Raw genomic sequence first — 14,097 nt, 5'->3', positions numbered from 1 at the left:
GGTGCCCCCACCGGGACGCGAACCGGCGACCTTCTTGCTGTGAGGCAACAGTGTTAACCAACTGTTCCACCTTGCAGCCCTGATTTAAATCACCTTAATTCCAAATCACCATTGTGATTGTGCTGTGATGCCTGTTTCACTAATGTCCATCTCCCATTTGAAACATGATGTGCTCTCACTCCGAGCCTTAAGAAGTCAGTTTTTCTCAACAGATCATCAGACACTTTTCTGGCACCAGAACGCACCATTCTTCCACCTATAATCCCCACAATGACATTCTTCTGCTCAAAATTCTCACACTGGGAAACCAGTTTCACAAACCACTATCTCTCACTGTGACAGTCTTGTGCACACTTTGCTGGCATTGGGATGTCATTTTCTGTTACCTCAATTTCTCTCCTCAACAATCTTCTGCTCTTTTTTTCTGACACTGGGTTGCAAATTTCCCTTTCCCTTTTACCCTCATTTAAAAACAACAACAACAAAACCCCACACTCTTCTATGACTGCTACCAGGATACCAGTCTCTCTACTACATTACTCCACTTTAGCAGACAAAGATGACTTTCTGCACTGGAGATAACACACGCTTTTCTGCGTTTTATCCTTCTTGGGTACAATTTCCAGATGCCTGATGGATCAATGTTTTTTCATCATTAAAGAAACGTTTTCAGTTAATTTGTTCAGACTGTTCAGGTTAACACAGTTTTGATGTAAGATTCAGTATTTATGAGACGAGTATGAACACAGACTTGATGTCAAATCACGACCGATTTCGTTGGTCATGAAAAGTATTTAAATGTTAAATGGCATTATTTATAGGTCTAAGGGGATCCCCAGCTGTTCATTACAAATGACACATACTTAGGACTAATATGTTACTTATTTATTGATGTTAACTGTAAACTTAATTCTACAACGTCACCAGAGGATGTTTTGAAAATCACTGATACATCCAAAACCCTCACAGTGTTTTCTAAATTAAATCAGAAGACGAGGTCATGAAACAACCGAAACACTACCTGACAAGTACAAGCCACCACATAAGAAATAAGAATCAATAATTAAAATCAATTATAGAAAGTAAAAAAAAAAGGACTTAGATTTTCTTCTGTGCTTGCAATTTTGAAAACAACAAACTTATTCTACAGCAATGTAACCAGAGGGTATTTTGAAAATCACTGATCTATTCAAAGGCCTGACAGTGTATGCTAATTTAAATCACAATATAAGAAACATTTCATCTGACAAGTACAAAAAAAAATGAATATAACAGCACAACAAAAAAAAAAGATTAGATAAATTTATACAATATCAATATCACTGTAAGTATATGTTCATATGTTATTTCTTCAGAATGTGTCAGGTGCAGATGAAGTTGAGTTTGTCTTCACAGTCCCAGTTCTCCCACAGTCCCTCTTTGGTTAAAGCTCCACAGCGTTTCCTTATTGGACACTGGTGGTCTTGACCTCCTGCTTGGGACCAGGCCTCATATTCCAGAGGGTCACCGTTGACCCACATCCAGCGGTCACCCAGGAAACGCAGGCCGATCCACACCCGCTCAGTGATGTGGTTGATCCCAGTCTGGGTCAGAAAGAGGTCGGTTATAGAGATCAGACTGGGGAGATCAGTTTGTTTCTCTCTGCAGTGACTCAGAGCGTCCTCCCAGGACATCTTCTCCTCCACCACAGTCACATCGATGCAATAAAAATGGTAAGACCGTTTACCGCTGAGGTCATTCCATTGTCTATCAGATCTGATGACTCCTCTGTTCTGATTGCCCCTATAATTATTTGGTTGATTGGCAGCCCAGTTCTTGTATGTAATGTGTCCCCCTCCTGACCACATCCAAGCAGTGTTGTTGTTGGGGTCTCGGTGAAGTCCGATCCATCCATGAGAAATCACTCCACTTGCATTTTTTGGTAGCTTGTCTATATCGCTCTGTCTATTAAAATAGGAAAGATCAGTGTGATATTGTCGACAGTAAGCCTGAGCAGCATTCCAATTCAATCTCTGCGTGATATAAATGTGTTTTCCAATATTCCCCTCAATAACAACGCAAAAAAGAATGAGAAAGGTGATTCTTTCCATGACCACTGCTCTGTAGTCCAAGCTGTGAATGTTTTCTGTGGCTGTTTCTTTAGCAGGTGTCACTGAGCTCACTAAAGGATTTGAATTTGCATGGGCTTTGTCTCGTTCACACAAGCAAAACGTATTCATGGTAGGCTCTAAACCAAAATGAAAATCAAGTGACAAGCACAAAAAACAAGGCAGCAACGTTTTAAAAGCAGGCTTTCGGTGATGAAGCATTTGTTGACGCTGGACGGAGTGATGTCAGAAAGCCATGTGGTCGGCATGCAACAGTAGTTACCTAGGTTCACGATTGTCTCTGGTACACTGGTGGGAAAATTAGGCCTGGCTGGCAATGGCCTAATGTGTGGTCACCAGATCAATAAGCCTTGGCTAAGAGTTGCTGTCCTACTCACTAGAAACCTCTTATAAGTAGTTGTTCACACTTAGGCTTCTCAAAATCAGCAGGGCTAAAACATGGAGTCATGGAGTCAGTCATGACCAAAATATTTAATGAATAATTGCAAATTGTGGAAAAAGGGGCATTTTGTGTGGTGTAGTTCACTGTAATGGGAATATTGTGGGATGTGGTATGTTTGCATTCTGCACCTCTTCATAGTATAGATTTGGGGAAACAAGGAGTCACACAGAACAGATTGCGTTTATCGCAGCGATTCGCATGAGATTCCTGCAGCTTTCACCTTTAAAGGAAAAAATCAAAATCAACATCAGTTGCCAAAGTATGTCTGTTGTTAATTAATTGCTGTGAGTATAATATCGATAAATGGTGTAAATGTGTTACATATCATCACATATGTAAAGAGTGGAAAATAGTAAGACATCAGCCCCTCGGCAAGCTAATTTCAGGGAACCATAATTAAACTTGTGCCAGTGATTATGCTTTGCTCCATATGTCCATGATTCATTAAAATAAACCCACAGAGGTCAAATGGGATGAAAGCATGTTGTGTGTAGAAGGCGCACATGGATCTCAAAAGCACTGCTCTCCGCTGCTGTGTATGCTAATTGTTTTCTTGTAGATGAAATGATAATTCTGTTCAATAGCTGCCTGGCTTTTGGTTGAACAGAGCTGTGTTTCGCTTGAAGTGAAAAGGTCAGTTAAAAAAAAAAAGGTCAAGTAAAATGAGTCGGCTGTGAGATAAATGATCACTCTTCGCTGCCTGTTTGTGTTTTCTCTCTGCCTTGTGAGGATCAAGTGGAGCACAGCACCGATAATCAATTGCGAGGCAGGTGAGTGTGCACGTTCATTATGTTTATTCATGAATGTGTCCATTTATGAGTGTGTACGTCTAAAGAGCGACCGCTCTCCAGCCCCTGGGCAAACTGTATCAGTCAGAATAGAGATAAGAGGTGCCACATGCGGGACCTTCCTGATACTGCTTAACCTCAGCATGCTTATACAGTGCACAGGCACACTCTCACTCACACACAAATACACAAACAGTCTCTACAGTGGCCATCTGTTAGCCCACTGAATAACCTTCAAAGCATTGAGAGAAGGACAGAGGAACCCACAGGGATTCAGACTATGGCTGTTTACCTCTTAAAGCTTATTACAATTCCCATCATCTGCATTGGCAAGCTTAATAATATACAGGAGACACCTGCATGCGTGAGCCATTGAAGAAAGAGTAAGCGCCGTGTGTTAGGGGGGCAGTTTGCATATTTTAATCATCCTCTCTGCACAGCCAAAACCTCTGCTTCTCTGCTCACATTGTATGGATTAAATGACCAGTTACATCTTTAAAAGGTCATTAAAACAACCTTCCTGCAGTTTGTAATGAATCCTTTGACAGCAGCCACGTGAAACTGCTTCCCAAAGAAACATTTTACTGCTCACCGTAGTCTTTCCTGTGTCCCATCACTCATAAATCATCTTCTTATTTGGAGATTACTTAATTCTGGCTTTTTCCACCTAACAGGATTGAAAAAGCCACGTTTAAGGAGAATGAGAAATTAAATGTTAAATTGAGCTCAGTTTCTAGGAGACAAAGAAATGTTTTTCATTTGAATTTTTCTTTCTTCGAGAAAAACTGCTGATTTAAAACATCAGGCGGGTCAAAAGTCTATGGCAGGGGTCTCCAATCCTGGTCCTCGAGGGCCGCAATCCTGCATGTTTTAGATGTTTCCCTCTTCCAACACACCTGATTCAAATGATCAGGATCATTATCAGGCTTCTGCAGAGCTTGATGATGAGCTGATCATTTGAATCAGGTGTGTTGGAAGAGGGAAACATCTAAACCATGCAGGATTGCGGCCCTCGAGGACCAGGATTGGACACCCCTGGTCTATGGGCTCACCCAGCAGTTAGATTGTTAATTATTCTGGCAATCAGGTGTTAAAATTAAAATCAAGACAATTTACAATTTCATTAAGCAGATGCTTTTATCCAAAGCGACGTACATCTGAGAGAAGATCACATTCATACACCAATGGTGACAGAGCTGTCATGCAAGGTGCAGCCTGCCACTGGGGGCAACTTCAGGTTCAGTGACTTGCCCAAGGAACACTTCCACTGTGGAGGGACAGGGGATCGAACCGCCAACCTTGCGATTGGTGGACAACTCGCTCTACCATCTGGGCCACAGTTGCCCAGACAGCTGACGATATTGGAAAACTGGGTCGCAGGTTGGGGTTAGATTTGGGCCTACACCTTATAGTGACCAACACTAGGTTTAAAATCTAAATAATGACAAGAAAAAAAAATCTGTTCTGAAATGCTTGGATATTTTTGTGTAATTTCTTTTATAATCTTCACAATATGTCATAATTAGGCAATGACACTTCAGAACAGAAAAGACACTGAGGACCTTGGTCATTACACTTTTAATGGACGTCATTACATTATCTAGATCACACGTATGAAGTGTATCAAAAAAAAATTACGTAAAATTAGCACAGTATATATTATCTTTTATTATTATTAACCAGTGGAGCTATAGACCTCATGTTCACTTCATCACTAATTTGCTGGGTTGATATTCTGTTCAATTCCGTTCCCGTTTTTTTTTTTTTTTATATCGCACCAATTCATGAAATAATCACCTCAAGGCACTTCACATATGAGATTGCTTCACATAGTGAATAATCTCCTTGCTACAAAATTGGTGAGAGAAACCCAACAAATGAAATGATTCCCTTTGAGCAAACGCAGTGGTGACAGTAGGATGAAAAAAAACTTCCCTTAAACAGGAAGAAACCTCTGACAGAGACGGTGGTCATCTGCCTCAATGACACGGTAGAGAAGAGAAAGAAATGGAAAGCAGAGAGGAATCAGATAAACAACGCGTACGAGTAAAGCAAACACTAAGGAAGATGGTGAAGTCGGTAACTGCAGATCAGAAACATGTAGTACCACAGTCAGAGGTACCTGCAGAGACAACAAAACAGACACAAAGTTAGTGACATGCAGTGTTGGTATTTAAACATGTAGAGATAGAAAGAGGAGAGTCGAGGAGAGGTGTGCGGTGCATAATGGAAAGACCATAGCAGCCTAGGACTATAGCAGCATAGATAAGAGGTGTTCAGGGTCACCTGAGCAGCCCTAACTATAAGCTTTATCAAAAAAGAAAGTTTCAAACCTAATCTTAAAAGTAAATAAAGGGTGTCTGCCTGCTGAACCCAAACCGGGAGCTGGTTCCACAGGACAGGAGCCTGATAACTGAAAGATCTGCCTCACGTTTAGCTTTTGGAAACTCTAAGAACCAAAAGTAAGCCGGCACTCTGTCACACTTGAAGTGCTCTGTTGGGATAATATAGAACAACAAGGATTTAGAATCTATCACTGAGTTTGCAGGGAGTCAGTGGGACAAGATAATATATGTGAAATATAATTTCTGTGGACAGTTCATGTCAGAGCTCTGACTGCAGCATTTGGGATCAACTGAAGGGTTTTCAGAGAGTTATTGGGACATCCTGATATTAAGGAATTACAATAGTCCAGCCTGGAAGTTCCAAATGTATTAACTAGCTTTCCAGCATCATTCTGAAATAGGATGTTCCCAATTTTGGGGAAGGTGAAAGAAGGGCATCCTAGAGATGTCCTCACTGGAGTCTTGAAGGCCAAGATAGTGAGTTTCTGAGGTGTTTAACGCCAGATACTATGACTTCATTTTCATCTGAATGTAGAAGCAGACAATTACAGGCCAGCTGGGCCTTACTCAGGACATGCTTGAAGTTTTAGCAACTAAATCGTTTGCTCTAACTTTATAGATAAAACATAGGGTGTCATCTGCATAGTAATGAACAGTCTGCAGTGTTTCCTAATGATGAGGCAGTATGGACAAGGCAGTTGCAAAAGTGAAGGACAGAGCTGTGTAGCCGGTGTAAATACATTTAGCATCGACTCTTAAAAGCATGGAATCTCTGCTGATATTCTTCATTGACAAACCTTCCAGCTTAGACAACAAGAAGACATGAGGCAGCATTTCTAAATACCTGTGTATTCGTTCTGATAATAGTGCAATCCACTCAGAAGATGACACGGTGCCAGGATCACATAAATAAGACAATAAAGTGCATTCCTGTCCCCAGGGGACTTTTGTTGTGAGGCATCGACTCAAGGCGGCATTGTTCCTTTGAAGAGGGTCACGGTGTGTGTAATTGCAGGTCAAGTGGAAGGTCAACTGGCTTTTCTCTCCCAAAGGCTTCCTGGAGGTCAAATAAGCTGCAAGTCATTAACAGGCAACTACACATAGACACACAAGGCCAACCCTCTATAAGCAGCCCTGATGAACATCATTAGACACAATCAAAGTAGGTGATTAGCCTCAGTCTGAGACTTGAAAGGATGACTTGTACATGAATAGGACTAATGAGTACAACAAGATACCAAAAGGGCAAACATCAAACATCGGAAAACCTTTGTTAAATAGAAGGTGGGCGCTCTGTCTCCCATTCATGCAGCAGCTACCATTCCTTTAATGTGGAAGGCCTGCATAGGCCACTAGATGCTGGCTCCAAAAAATTAATTGGCTCTAACTAACTAACTCCCAGTGAAAAATAATTGATACCCTCTCGAAATACTATGCCAGTCGTTTGTTTTCAGCAAGTCATTATGGTCTCAATCACTACATTTGGGGCCCTATAACACATGTTCTTCTGGTTATGTTGGAAATGATTTCTCAGTTTGTAAGGTTTGAACATTCATACAAGGCTCTGTTGTCTGCTGTGCAGCTGCTGAGCACGAACAGCTTTGACTGAGGAGGGTTGAAGTAATGAAGTCCAGTCTTGAGACATTTGTTTGATCATGTTGTACCTGTCTCATTCTTGGATTTGACCCTGACTTGATTCAGTTTCAGTCCTGACTGACAGTTGATTTCTCTCTTTCTATTTGTCAGTATGTGACGTGCCCATCCCCTGCCTGCATGTCTGAATGTACACAGTGCTGCTTTCTACCACTTTTGGAGACATCAAAACACACAACGCCGTCGTAAAACATACGCCACGAACACCATGGCTCATTTATCCAGAGTATGTGTGCTGTGATGTTAAAGCTCCTGAGAGGAGCAGTCTACCTGAGTACATAGGCACCTGACTATTGACAAGGCACACTGAGCCCTTACTCTTCACAGCTGAAATAAACAACTGAACCAATATAAAAGCACTCCATTTACAAGGACAGTTAACCACTGATGTACAGTTTGTGTGTGCATTTGTGACTTGATAATCACACAGATTTTTAGGAAAAACAAATGGAATCCAAAAAATATCCTTAACATACTGACAGTCTTGGATTCCGACTCCAACATGACGTTTTATTGTCACAAATAAAGATAACGTCGTATTATCTGACTGAACAATCCGACAGATTGGCTACGTTCAGACTGCAGGACTTAATGCTTAATTTTGATTTTTTGTGAAATCAGATTTTTTTGCAAGTTTATTCACATTTCCAATTAAATGCAACTTGTATGTGATCTGCTGTGTGAACTTCATGCGACCTAAAAGTGTCCCGCATGCACAGAAGAGGACATGATGACGTCACACGCAGCATTGGTGTTTGCGGAAGTAAACATGGATGGTAACGGTGGAGCGTATCTGCCACTTCCCCGCTGCCACCGATGGTGGAAACAGAAGTGTGAGCGCTAACTAAACTGGCATCAGCAGCTAAGTACTGCCTGTGCTTTCTGGCCACTTCCACCCCATCGGAGCTCACCCCTGAGGATGGAAGTGTCCCCCTGACCGCGCCGGAGATATTCAGATATTCATCATTAATTGGGCCTGAATATCCGGGGACCAGAAAGTGCTATTTGGACCAGCCCTAGTAGTTATTATAACAACTATAAACAATGAATATTAACAACAAATGAGCCTTCCAGCATCAAGCCCTCCTTGTATCTCGACCTCCGTCTTGACAATCCGACAGCCTTGCTATCCGACATAAAAGAAGGTTTTACATTTAGTGTTGGATTATCGAGTCATGACTGTATGTTGTTTATATGCTCAGTGACACATGTTTTTCTTGTTCTGTCTGATAATAAGAACTAAGGCTCATATTTATATAGCATGTGCTGCATGTCCTGCCTGCATGTAGGCCCTCGCTGTACTGTACATTATTTGTTCATCGATTCAATGGAATCACATTGATTACATTTTAAACAGATAGCTATTATGAAGCTATTAAGAAGCAATAAAAAACAGAAAGGAGTCATGTTTTCCTGCATACTGTGAAAAAAAAATGACATTCAACAACCTCGCCACATCCTCTATGAGATGCAAACCAAAGGCTCTGCCAGTTTTATAATGGCTCACATGCAAATGACCTCGCTAACATGGCATGTTGTGACCTGCACTCTTACACATGGAGCAGGTGATTAACTTAAATAAGGCATTGCTTCTCAGGGACACAGAGCATGTTAAAGGCAGCAGGCTAAATCCCCTTTGTCTTTACCTCTGAGGTAATGTGTTCAGTCACAGAGAAATTATTGATGATGGCTTGATTAATACACATGTAAGCCCCGCCTGGGACTAAAATATATATATGCAGACATTATATATGTGACTAATGCAGAGTTCAACTCAGTACTTCCCCCCGGCTCATTTGTAATGATTAATCACACATTGAGGGATTGTGGGTAATTACCTTTGAAAATATTCATTTGCAAGGTCACAGGGCATTCGCTTTATACTAAAAGCATTAAGGGTAATATATACAGTCCTTTACCCAGTAGGAATAGTTATCATATGTTTAATAAGCTTCATAAGGTTTTATGGTGTGAGAAATCAGAAGGGAAATGCAGCGACTGAACCCACCCACCACACAGAAACACTGCGAGACGTACATATTTCTGAACCAACATGAAAGACGAAGTATGAAAAAAGGATGCGAGTGATCTAAAAACACCTCCATTGTCACACACTGTCACTTTGTCTCTTTAATCTTCCAGCAACCATCCTGTGCTTTTGCCGCTCCTAATGTCAGAAGAAAATATAAGTTGTATTTGCACCAAGGGAAAGTAAAACAGAACAAAAACAACTCCTCTGGGAGGCTGTGGCATGGTCTTAGAGACACGGTGAAGATGGATGGAAAATGTAAATAGAATGCTGCTATACATACACATGCATGCTCACGCTGCACCTGTACACATATTACCTGCATGTATACACACATGTATGAAACATGGCTGCCCCGGCCAGTCAGGAAAAGAGAGAGAGAGAGAGAGACGAGAGTTGAGCTTGAGTCTCTGTTCCTTTATTGGACTCCACTTACAGCAAGCTTCACTCACAGTTCAAAGCCTTTTATGTCACATCCGCTTTCCCACGACCCGGAAAAACCTTACCCCTGTCCCCTTCAAAATAATAGCGTCCTTTGTATGTGAGACCGACAGAATTCGTGTACACCACACTACGTTTGGGGATTAACTGCAAGTCATCAATGCTACAAAGCTACATGATAGTTGTAGCTTTGTAGCCTACCTACAAACTTTGGGTGACCCTAAGGCTGAACAATGAGATCAAAGTTGAATGCTTTGTATAAAAGCACATGAACAATAGATCAAATTAAAAAGAAAAAAGTTAAGCATAGTCTTTTTTTGGGAAACCTTTATTATTCTCAATCTGCTGATCAATTTCTACAAATTTGCAGTGTGGCTGTAATGCTCGTATTGTACTGGAAACCCCAAGAGGCATCAAGGCATAAAATAAACACATCTATACAATAAACAACACCTCTTCTCTCCCAGTAGACTTCTCATGTAGCCAAACTGAAAAACACTTTGGACTTCTCAGTCTGGTGTTCTGTCCTTAACTATCTAAAGGCAATACCAGGAAACAACATGTACACCATTTTCCCAAGTATAGTACTATTTATATTAACAACTCCCAACGCCCTCCAAAATATTTCATCATGCGAATTGTATCTTCCAACAACTTGTGGACAACTTGCTTCTCTGTCTATGCATTCCAAACCGTGCCACATTATTTATTTATTCATTTTTATTGTTTCCTTTCTTGTGTCTTGTGTAAACACAGCCTATGTTGAAATAAAAATCATCAGTCAAGGGACTTTTGGTTGCAATCGAGCCGGTCATGTTTTCCGAATATTTTATTTTTCAATTTTTTGGTTACATAAATTTCCCCAAAAAGACATCTAGAATGAAGTGATTTTAATGGAATGTCACAATTTTAAGGTTCAATTGGATTAATTTTCCAAATGGAACTGCACATAACATGTGATACATTAAAAAGGCTTTTGGAAGAGTTGGAGATCAAACTTGCTGTTTTTACCTTTTCTGGCGATGATACATGGTGTACTTTTGGTGATTTTCTCATGATAGCATTTGTTATTATATCCGCTGGCAGGTTTTGGAGTTAAGAGGGTTAATAATGATAAGTCCACAGAATTAGTTCACATTTCAGTAGCATCGAAGAAAGAATGCTAGGTTGTGTGAGTGGAAAATTGGAGTGGCGGTTGTAGAGGCATTAAGAAGTAAAGTAACACCAGCTGTGGCCTAGAATTGCATGTATTCATGTTCAAATGACACAGTTATCAGTGGACATGGCACGATGACGGGAGCAAAAGGAGGAAGATGATGATATTATATATGGGAGCAACGTCCACACAAAAGAAAGATCTGACTGAACATGGAAAACTGTTAGTTTCAGTCACTTTCTTTTAAGCTTGACCACAATTGCTCAATAACATTAACCAGTTGTAATCGTATTGACAAAGCTTGTTTAAATTCCAAACCACGTGCTTTCCTGTGACATAAACAAATGTACCTAGACCTATACAATCCTTAGCTGTGGCCTTGTTAATCCTTAAAACAGACATGATTTTCAACAGATTTGTACAGATATGTTGCTGATCGAGACATTCGACAATACATTTTGCCGTTCGATTTGGAGGCCTTGATGGTTTCCAGCTAGTCATTATCTCCCCTGCATGGATCCCTTTGACTTCGTCACTTTTTTGCTTCCCAGAACGAAGCTGGACCTTGGTTTTCTCCACAATGCACCCAGTTCTCCTTCTCGGATGTTTTCCATGATGACGTGAATACTAGACAAATCCTCTCCTTTAAGATCTCCTTCACTTTGTGGCAACACTGATTCACGTAGCAGCTGGAAGCGAGGGCTCTTTATGTTGATTCTTCAGTGGTGTCTCCACAACTGGGTGCTGTGGATAATGGTCGACCTCAACATCCTCTGCTTGAAAAGCTGCAAAATGGACTGTTATGGTGGTAAAAACAGCAGGCCTCATCCGATTAGATCTTTAGGGAACTGCTCTCCTTGTTCTCCCCATAACTTGCAGTTATATGAGCTTTTAGTTAAACTATTTGAGTTTTTCTACGAGATGACTGTGTCAGAAACATCTTTAATCCCAGACTTTTTGTTTTGAGACACGTGAATAAAAGGTAACACATCAATACTTCCCCCATGAACCATAAAAACACGAAAAAAGTGGCATTGTAGAAAGTTTTCCCTCGTCTCCGTCACTTCAAGCCTCACACCCCAAAGGAAATCTGTGTTTGTTGTGTTAGTGACACAAACTGAGCACACTTCTTATGTTTTTGCCAGTCTTTAGTCTTTTCAATGAGAAAAGTTCCAAGCTGAAAAAAAACCCCCCAAACAAAAACAAACCTCTACTAATAAAAGTTTAAGTAAATATGCAGTTAGCGCTGATAAATGCGTCGCTGTTTGTTTCCGTAACCCTGTCGGGCTTTGGAGCACAAGAAGGTCAGATAATGCAAAACAGAGTAAGCTCAAGATTTGCAACCAGCCGGAGATACACAACTTCCCCTTAGGTGTGGCAGAGGACGCCGGATGCTGACACAGGATGCTGACCTCATCATGACTTTGTAAACTCATGTCGTAGATTTTATTTGCATCTGGAACGTCTCAGTTGTGAGCTTGGACGTAACCAAGTAAACCGACTTTAACCAGAGTTAGTTGTGACTTCTCTTAGGCGACTGACCTCTTGTTAAAAACCTCTCATTCCCCCTATTTAAGGTTATTTTCTTTATGTGTAGGCCTGTCTATGCTTCAGATAAACTAGGCTGAGTGCTTATAGTTATTCTAAACAGCCAATGATGGGGCGAGACACTTAAGTTCTGCAGTTATAATGAGTGTTTTTTTTTTTTTTATTGTTGTTGTAATTTTAAAGACGATGTAGGAGTATTTATGCACAACAGACATCAGAGATACTGATCCTCTGAAAGTGAGCTAAATCTGAACATCGTGTTTGTCAGACTTGGTGGCAAATTGTGCCAATAATCTTAAAGTACCTTAATTGCCTTGACAGCTGCTGAAACTGCTGCCTGAACAAAAGCTGCAACAAAATCCGTCACTGTGTAGGAAAGAAAGAGCAAAAAATAACAAGACAAACAAATTAAAGAACTCACGAATGACAGCTTTTTCTCTCACCTTATAGTCTCATATTCCCCTTCTTCATATCTTTGTGTTTTATATTGAAAGGGAAAAGAAAGAAAGAAACTTTTGTTGTTAGATGTTAGGTGGAGAAAAGTTTTAAAGAGGCTCACTAAGGAGGTGAGGTGGAGCTGGAAACCAAACTACAATAACTTTCCAGGAGACGGATGCCTCTCAGTTGGAAACAATCTGCCTCGGACCTACGACTGCATTTCTAAGCATCTCATTTTAAGAACAGTTTCCGCTTGAGCGTCTCCGATTTGCCTGAATTCTACAGCATAAAATCAAAATATTCATAAAGATGTTTGTGACATTTTAGCTTCAAGTATGTATAATACTTTCATGCTAAATGTATAACTGCCTGACGACACGCTTCCTCCATGTTTTTCTTGCATTAATATTTGAGGCACAATATCTCAGGAGCTATTAAAGGTAACGGCCTTCACTGCTATTTCTTTATTATGCTTTCGATTCAGAACCTGCAACACTGGACTAGTGGGTCAAACAGTCTGATTATGTGTGGATTGAAATAAGAAAACAGTTTAAGCTGTCGTTAAAAGTTGCATTTAGTGCCTGTATTTAAAAAATCAGTTATGTTAGTTAAACAAAACCATATTTTTTTCCCCTCATAATTTTAACCAGGGCTGCAGGGTGACTTGGTGGTTAGCACCGCTGCCTCGCAGCAAGAAGGTTGCCGGTTCGCGTCCCAGTGAGGACACCTGGGATCTTTCTGCGTTTGCATGTTCTCCCTGTGCAGCGTGGGTTCTCTCCGGGTTCTCCGGCTTCCTCCCACAAGGTCCAAAATCATGTTGAGGTTAATTGGTGATTCTAAATTGTCTGTAGGTATGAATGTGAGTGTGCTTGGTTGTCTGTCTCTAAGTGTAGCCCTGTGATAGACTGGTGACCTGGGATAGACTCCAGCCCCCCATGACCCTCGTGAGGATTAAGCAGTGTATAGATGATGGATGGATCTTTGATTTACTCTTTGACTGAGTGTCGTATTGAAGGCATATGTCATTTGTCTCCCAAGCCAGTGAGCCCTACCTGAGTATCAAGTGTTTGTGTTGCTGTAAAACTAATTTGAGCGCTACAAGACTTGAAATGCGATGTTGTGCTGTTATTCCTGCCTTAGAAAAAAATT

General features: G+C 40.8%; 1 protein-coding gene across 1 annotated transcript; it reads right to left on the bottom strand.

Annotated features, from left to right (window-relative positions):
• Positions 1–1,349: 1,349 nt before the first annotated feature.
• LOC103374225 (snaclec coagulation factor IX/factor X-binding protein subunit B-like) lies at positions 1,350–1,847 on the bottom strand. Its single transcript, XM_008304274.1, has one exon. The coding sequence runs from the start codon at positions 1,845–1,847 to the stop codon at positions 1,362–1,364; it is 486 nt and encodes a 161-aa protein (XP_008302496.1). The 3' UTR covers positions 1,350–1,361.
• Positions 1,848–14,097: the final 12,250 nt, after the last annotated feature.

This window comes from Stegastes partitus, unplaced genomic scaffold (assembly GCF_000690725.1).
Source record: "Stegastes partitus isolate 25-593 unplaced genomic scaffold, Stegastes_partitus-1.0.2 Scaffold2183, whole genome shotgun sequence".
NCBI classification, from domain to species: Eukaryota; Metazoa; Chordata; class Actinopteri; family Pomacentridae; genus Stegastes; species Stegastes partitus.
Note: the sequence above shows the minus strand (reverse complement) of the source record. Positions and strands in the feature narration are given on the sequence as shown.